We start from the raw sequence: 8,207 nt of genomic DNA on the forward strand, positions 1-8,207 counted from the left end.
TTCCTCAAACACAGCCTATTTGTACCATTTTTCCAGTAGTCCAGGGCACCAAACTACATTTCTACCAATTTTGCTGCTTTTCTGAAAATTTTTCCTGGACCAATGGAAAGAGCTCCGCCTGCTTTTCCCTGTAACTGAGCTGAATGTGATTGGTCCTGCAGGTCAGGTGTGGTGGGTTTGCCCAAGGTGAAGAGAGACAAGTTCTCAGTCTTCAACTTCCTGTCTGTAGCAGAGAAGCCGGAGACTGCAGGTACGGCTCCTCCCTGCACGGCTGCTTTCACTCACGTCTTATTTTCAGCAGACAGGAGGCGCTGCTGTGTTCCTGACAGCGACAGCGACAGCTTAGCGTGTTTTTAGAAGTTAAAAATAACTTAAATTATAGCAAAACTGATCTAGAACCTGCTAAGACGAAGCTTTAGTACATCAGCTTGTTTGTGAAAAGGGGCTTGCACTGAAAACCTTGTTTCAGATTTGTGTTTTTTGTCTGACAACAGCGATATGTTCCTTCTTCACGTACGCTCTTCAACTGTATCTTTCCTCCTCCTCCTCTTCCTCCTCCTCCTTTTTCTTCTCCTTCTGCTTTTCCTTCTCCTCTTCCTCCTTCTCCTCTTCCTCCTCTTCGTTCTCCTTCTCCTCCTCTTCCTCTTTCTCCTTTCTCCTCTTCCTTCTCCTCCTTGTCTTCCCTCTCTCCTCCTCCTCTTCCTTCTCCTCTTCCTTCTTTTTCCTTCTCTTCCTTCTTTTTCCTTCTCCTCCTCCTCTCCCTCGTCTTCCCTCTCCTCGTCATCGTCGTCCTCCTTTTCCTCCTCCTCTTCCTTCTCTCCTCCTTCTCTTCCTCCTCCTACTCCTCCTCCGCCTCTTCCTCCTCCTCCTCTCCTCTTCCTTCTCCTCCCTCCTTTTCCTCCTCATCTTCCTCCTTCTCCTCCTCCTCTTCCTCCTCCTTGTCTTCCCTCTCTCCTCGTACTCTTCCTTCTCCTCTTCCTTCTTTTTCCTTCTCTTCCTTCTTTTTCCTTCTCCTCCTCCTCTTCCTCGTCTTCCCTCTCTCCTCGTCATCCTCCTCCTCCTCCTCCTCCTCCTCTTCCCTCTCTCCTTCTCTTCCTCCTCCTCTTCCTCCTTCTCCTCCTCCGTCCTCTTCCTCCTCCTCTCTCCTCTTCCTTCTCCTCCCTCCTTTTCCTCCTCATCTTCCTCCTTCTCCTCCTCCTCTTCCTCCTCCTTGTCTTCCCTCTCTCCTCGTCCTCTTCCTTCTCCTCCTCTTCCTTCTTTTTCCTTCTCCTCTTCCTCCTCCTCATCTTCCCTCTCTCCTTGTCCTCCTCTTCCTCCTCCTCTTCCCTCTCTCCTCCTTCTCCTCGTCTTCCTCCTCCTCAATCCTCCTCCTCCTCCCTCCTCTTCCTCCTCATCTTCCTTCTTCTCCTCCTCTTCCTCCGCCTCCTTCCTCTTTCTCCTCTTCCTTTCCCTCCTCTTCCTTCTTCTCCTCCTCCTCCTCGTCTTCCCTCTCTCCTGGTCCTCCTCCTCCTCTTCCCTCTCTCCTTCTCTTCCTCCTCCTCCGTCCTCCTCCTCCCTCCTATTCCTCCTCATCTTCCTCCTCTTCCTTCTCCTCTTCCTTCTCCTTCTCCTCCTCTTACTCTTCTTCCTCCTCCTTGTCTTCCCTCTCTACTCATCCTCTTACTTCTCCTCCTCCTCTTCCTCCTCCTCGTCTTCCGTCTCTCCTCGTCGTCCTCCTCCTCTTCCCTCTCTCCTCCTTCTCTTCCTCCTCATCCATCTCCTCTTCTTCCTCCTCCCCTTCCTCTTCCCTCTCTCCCCCTCCTCCTCCTCCTCCTCCTCCTCCTCCTCCTCCTCAGCTCCTCCAAAGCCTCCAGAGCCTGGTAGGAGGTCTAGGTGGGATGTTGCAGGCCAGACGGAGGAGAAGAAGAAGGATCCGCTGAGCGAGTTCCTCAGCGTGGCTCGAAACCAGGCGTCTGGATCCCAACCAGAACAAGCTGCTGTACCCGCCAGCACCAGAACCAGAACCAGCACCAGCACCAGCACCAGAACCAGTACCAGCACCGCCACCCCAGACCCCAAGACTGAGGTAGTGTTTCTGCTGTATGCAACGAAACCCGCTGGGTCGTCTGCGTATTTCTAAACCCGTTCTGGAGACCCAGCGCTCCCTGGAGACATCATTAAAATCAATCATTTAATCAATCGTAAAATCAATCATTAAAACTACTTATTTTTCCTTGTTAGCTGAATGCAGAGGCCCATGACAACTGATAATGCAGTAACTGACAGATAATTTCATAACTTTACTAAATATAAAGAAGTATCCCTCTAAATTACGTCCAAATGTATTAAAACCTTCTAATGCAATGTTTTTTTGTGATAACGGAATACATTATTACATTAACTGGCAGTTATTACATTTTAAAGGGTGCAACTTTTTTTATTATTACAGTACCAGTTGTAAGATGTTATTACATTATCTGGCAGTTTATTACATTAACAGGTTTTATTACATTTTTGACTCAATTAGAGGGAATTTATAGAGGAACAGTTGACGTTTCTCTATTCTCATAGTTATTATAAAGCCTCTTGGGTTTTCTTTGTCATTGGCTGTACATTTTGTATTCCTTCTATTTTTTTTGTTTTTGCTAAAAGTAAAAACTATCTGTGAAATGGTTAAGTAACCAAAAAACCTCATTGTTGGATGACATTGGAGAGCAAACTAGCAGATTAGTTTTCACCAAGTTACAGAAACACTAATAGACTGTTGGATGTTTCCTGTAGGAGGAGTCTCCAGGTTTAGTTTACTTTTCTCTGCACAATTTATCATAGATAAAGATATATCGCAATTTTTTGTTTCCATGATTAATAATCATGTACTTCAGCGATATTGAAGTGTGTGATATATTTTAAATTCCCCTGAAAGTCCCGGTGTGGTTTATGAAGCGCTTCCATCCCTCCTGACCAATCACAGCCTCTGAATGCTCAACCTGCATCATGTGACCAAAACCAAAGTTCAGCTGGAGAAGCAACAGAGAAACTTTACAGAGAGAATCTGTGGAAAAGAAGGGATCGGCCCGACGATAGAGAGGAAAACCCTGAAAACTTTTTAGCTCCTGAAAGTGGATCATCGTCTCATCTCTTTGAAACCAGATGAAAAACAAGAACAGATTCTGGACAGTTTGTCTTCAGGTTGTAGCTGAACCGTTGAATAAAGCTGAATAAAGTAGGAATTATTTATTATTTGAATGTAGTAAATACAGACATAATAAAAGTAAGTAAGAGTGAAAACAACGACGTCCTAGCTGCTGCTACTTTGAGAAATACTGGACTGAAAAAAAGTGATTAATAATCATGATCACAATATTTAGCAAAATAATCTGATTATAATTTTTACCATAATCATGCAGCCCTAATAACACATGAACCTTCACTGCATATTTCTAGATAGAGTGGTTCTCTCTCAGTCCAGTACAGACTGATTGCTGACTAGCCATTAGTTTGGTTTGATAAGTGTGATTGTATTTGTATGTTACTGCCTCTGAACGCTCATATAGTGAAGTCTGACTTTTCTTACCTTTTAATGTGATTTGATTGTATATTTGCTCATGTCCGTGTCACATGCCGTTGTCTTGATGCTGCTGTCTTTGCCAGATCTGGAAAATGAGTTTTGATCTCAGAGGAACTTCCTGGTTAAACAAATCTAAAAACAAAACGATGTTCCCTCCTGCAGACAAAGGCACCAGAGCAGCCGAGCTCCGACAAGAAGAGTGAGGGTGAGGAAGAGGAGGAGGAAGAGGAGGAGAGCAGGCCTCCCATGGATCTGTTCAAGGCCATCTTCGCCAGCTCCTCCGACGACAAGTCCTCCTCTTCTTCGGAGGGAGAGAGTGAGGATGACGAGGATGAAAAGGATGAAGAGGAGGGACAGGGCAAGGCCGACCCGCAGCCGCCAAACCTCTTCAACATCACCTCCTCCCTCACCTCCTCCTCCCTCACCTCCTCCCTCACCTCCTCCCTCACCTCCTCCTCCTCCGGCCAGCAGACAGGTAACTACAGTCCAAACTTCAGACTCTACTCCTTGAGACAAGTTGTTAGAAATGAGCACAAAGTCCATCAGCAGTATGTGATGTCACCTCTTAAAAGCATTTTACAGACAGGCTTTTAAATCTTTAGTTTTACCTGCTTTATGCTCCTTTAACTTTGTTCTTATCATGTTGGACAGTCTTATTTATCTTACTGAGATTTATTTATGATTTTGCTTAGGAATCAGCATCCTTCCATAGGAAATAATGACGTTTTGAGCAGAAACCGCTCTGCAATGTGAATGCAACCTTAAAGGTTAACGCTGGTGTTTTTTAATGCATTTCTTACCGTCAGCAAATCCTATGAAAATAACAAAATCGGCAATGAATTTGTTTTGCCAACAAGTCTCGTCCATGTAGCCGGTGCCCAGTGCAGCCTCATGTCCCAGCAGCCATAGAACTGCGTTTTATTAAAAAAACTATTAAAAACCCGTCACAGAGCCATGCTGCTGCTCTGCAGCATATTTCATCATCACGATGCACCGGGCCGGACGACTTTTTCCTCAAACAACTTAATAAGCCGGCCGTAAACACGTTTTCCATCTCAGGAAAGTAGTTCTGTAGCACAGAAAATAGTCCCCGGCGTAATGAAGAATTTGTTCCCATTTGAATTTTATTTGGTAATAACTACAACAGCCTGACTTTTCATGGTAACAGTTAGACATTTTTAAAATGTAAACTATGTCTTTGTGAGCTGTATTTAAAGGTTTTTAGCTTCCAATTGGAGCCAATGACTTCCGGGTTGACGGCTAAAAAGGGAACGTGGGAAGTCAGAAAGTAACGGGAGGAGAGCAAATGCATTGTTGATGTTGTTATTTTCATAGGATTTGTTGACGGTAAGAAATGCATTAAAAAACTCCAGCGTTATTCTTTAAGCTGCAATAGGCGAAGGTTTCTGACCACTAGAGGGCGACAGAAACAGCAACACATTTGTAAATAACACACAGCAAAGCCACTCCACTACGGAGGCCTACTAAGGACAAACATTGCAAAGCAGCGTGCATAAATGCTAACGGCTAAGCTAACTGTACCTACAGAGAAGTCTCACTTTGACAGATCTTTCTCCAGACAAATGTTTTCAGGACTGGGAGGTGGTGAGCATCGCTTTTACACAGCGAGGGAGGAGCCAAGCTAGTTTTAAAAATATGAAAAGCTGCTGAATGGAGCGGGAGGAGCTTCGTTCAGGAGCAGAATTTGACAACAAGCTTTAGAAAAGAGGAGAAAACAGCAACACAGCTGCTGCTGTGTGGATGTTGGTTTATATCAAAATGTCTCAATGAAATCTCCACATAGCACACATTAGGTTCAGGATTGGTTAGAAGGTCTGATATCGCTTATTGCAGGTTTAAAGCACTTTGTAACACTGAGTTGAAAAGTGCCATATTAATAAAGTGTATTGTTATTCTAGAAAGAGGAGAAGGAGAGTATTATTCTTATTCGTATCATTATATTTTCCCTCTCTGTTCCTTTTAAAGCAGCGGTGTCATCTACAGAGCAGGCTGATCCTGGACCAGCTCCCTCCTGTCAGAACGCCACACAGGAAGAGGAGGAGTTTGGTCCAAAGCTCCCGCCTCCTTCATCTGCCCTCAGTGAGTCAGACAGAAGTCTCAGTATAAACCGTCCTGCTCCATGGAGGCTGAGAGTCTGCAGGTTTTACTCCAACCAAACTCTACAGCAGCTGATTATCACTCCTTCAACCAGAGAGCAGGAATCTGTTCTGTTTGGTTGGAATGGAAATTGGGCTGGCTGAAAAAAACATGATACACCGATACAATGCAGTTTGATTTTTTCACATTCAGATTAGGGCTGAATTATATTGACAATAAATCGAATTGCGATTATTTGACAGAATATTGAAATTCAGATTTAAACTGTGATTCATATCATCACAAGTTTTTGTCATCATAAATTTGTTAAAACTTAAAAATTGTTTAAAAGTGATTTTGTTTAGTCTGTTTAGTCTGATGAAAGGTTTTCACCAATATTGAACTTGATTCATGAACCAAAGATTACCTGCAGCTCTAAAACACTGTTCACAAATCCATCCTGGACCAAACTCTCTCTTAAGCAATTAATTTCAGCCTCTGTGATTTGGAAATTGCAGAGGTTCATATTGCGATTTCAATTTTTTTTTTTTCTGATTAATTGTTCAGCTCTAATTCAGAATTGATTCTGCAAATCCTGAAATCAGTTTAACAGAGCTACAGAGCAGCAGGTTCTGACCTTCACTCCTGTAGGTGGCGCTCTAGAGATTATTTCCAGAAATACAGAGTCTAGTCTTGCAAGGCCAGACCCAAATCCAGCGTTTTACCCAAATCATGTTTGAGGTCTGAGGATCACCTTCCCCTTTTTCTCTCTGTCAGTGCTTCCTGGTTGACCGTGAGGCTCCTGTGCTCGTATTTTCATTGGCTACACAGAATGTCAATCAGTGACATCAGTCAGAGGGAGACGACGTCATCGCTAGCGCTGTTTTTGTTTTGTGCCGCTGAATTAAACTTCCTGTCAGGAGAAGAACAGTCCGCTGAGTTTGTCAGTTTCAGACTCTGCCTCAGTTTGTGCTAACATCATGTTACAGAGATGAAGCTTTACAGAAGCTGTTTACAGCAGTTAGATGTGTTAGCATGTTGCTAACAGGCTGCAGGAAAACCTTCTTTGCTCGATTCTGATTGGTCATCCGTTTCCTTTTGCTTTTGTGTGAAACAGGTCAGGATATTTAACAGGTTTCTCTCTGCATATGAAACCTGGTAGAAGTTGCACTTGACCAAACTGTGTGTTGTTCCTCCGTTCAGCCACAGGAGGCGCCTCCTCCCTCTGCTCCCCCGCCAAGGAGGAGAAACCCAGCAGGAGGAGCAAGGAGAAGCACAAGGCCAAGAAGCAGCACAAACACAAGAAGGAGAAAAAGGTAGAGGAGAAAAGACGAAGACGTTCTGTGTCAAATAAAACCTCCGGTCTGCTTCCTCCCCTCTGACTTCCTGTTATTTCTCCCCAGAAGAAGAAGCACAAGAAGCACAAACACAAAGGGAAGCAGCAGAAGAAGAGTAAGAAGGAGGCGTCGGACAGCAGCTCGGAGGACGGCGAGGGAGACGAAGACGGCGAGGCCGGACAGGCGTCGACAGAGGAGCTGCTGAAAAGGTCAGAGGTCACGGAGGTCCTGGGTTATTATAACCGTCCAGCAGTCAGAACACACAGAGCAACAGCATGGAAATCACTGAGAAATAATGTAGTGTCAGCTGTTAAAGAGCATCACAGTTCAATATGGAGGAATACATTCAGCATACATTATCTGAGTGAATTCAAAAGGTCAACAGTAGAATCAGCTTCAATTTCTGGATCACCAACTTTACGAGCAACCAACAGTAAAGAGGTCAAGGGTCAGAGGTCACAGCACCCTGACAATAGATGGAACAAATCTTTTCTGTCGGGTGAAAAAATGTCCAAATGTCCAAAATGTCAACTTTTCATGAACTAAGAAGCAGCTTTGTCTTTAGCAGATGAACGTGCAATTCTGAGTCTGTCCAGTTTGTTTTGAAAAGGTTTCAGAAACCCAAGGCTCGCAGGATTTTAGAGGAACATGTAATCCTTCAGTTGAAGATAAAACATGAAAATTACAGAAATTGGAGTTGCGAGCTTTCCACATGACAACAGTGAAATATTCCTGTGACCCCAGAATGACCATGGATGGTAGAGAAGTGCAGAGGAAAGACATGAAGCCGGGCAGAAGAGACTTGTCAGGTCTGCTGCATCGTGTCTCACTGTCTGTCCTTTCCTTCCAGGCTGAAGAGCGTGCGATCGAAGCAGCTGTGGTGAAACAGGAGGTTCTGGGTCCTCTGTGAGGACGACCAGCGTGAAAACACTCTGTACACAAACTGCTGCTTTCATTTTAGATAACCGACTAGTTGTTGTTCTTTTTTAAAAATAAAAGGTTTATCACATGGTGTTGGTGTGTTTGTTACTGCTGATAACTGCACAGTGGTTGATAAACACACAGTCGAATCTAGTTAAATCTAGTATGTCTTGTTTCACATTCTTCAACAAATCTAGGAAAATATTTTTTTAATATACTGGTGACAAAAAAATGTATTAAAAATGAACTTTTACTTTTACTCCTTGTGGGTCTTTGAAGCAGCAGATGGTAACAGGATACAGCAA

General features: G+C 44.0%; 1 protein-coding gene across 1 annotated transcript in view; it reads left to right on the forward strand.

Moving 5' to 3' along the window:
* gpatch1 (G patch domain containing 1) overlaps positions 1-7,990 on the forward strand; it is a 20,678-nt gene extending 12,688 nt beyond the window's left edge. Inside the window, exons 12-18 of the mRNA XM_078284276.1 lie at positions 162-250; positions 1,836-2,065; positions 3,716-4,022; positions 5,534-5,647; positions 6,848-6,960; positions 7,048-7,190; positions 7,832-7,990. Coding sequence (XP_078140402.1) covers positions 162-250; positions 1,836-2,065; positions 3,716-4,022; positions 5,534-5,647; positions 6,848-6,960; positions 7,048-7,190; positions 7,832-7,865 — 1,030 coding nt within the window. The 3' untranslated portion in view covers positions 7,866-7,990. The remainder of the gene's footprint in view (positions 1-161; positions 251-1,835; positions 2,066-3,715; positions 4,023-5,533; positions 5,648-6,847; positions 6,961-7,047; positions 7,191-7,831) is intronic.
* Positions 7,991-8,207: the final 217 nt, after the last annotated feature.

The sequence above is a fragment of the Centroberyx gerrardi genome, chromosome 1 (genome assembly GCF_048128805.1).
Source record: "Centroberyx gerrardi isolate f3 chromosome 1, fCenGer3.hap1.cur.20231027, whole genome shotgun sequence".
Taxonomy (NCBI): domain Eukaryota; kingdom Metazoa; phylum Chordata; class Actinopteri; order Beryciformes; family Berycidae; genus Centroberyx; species Centroberyx gerrardi.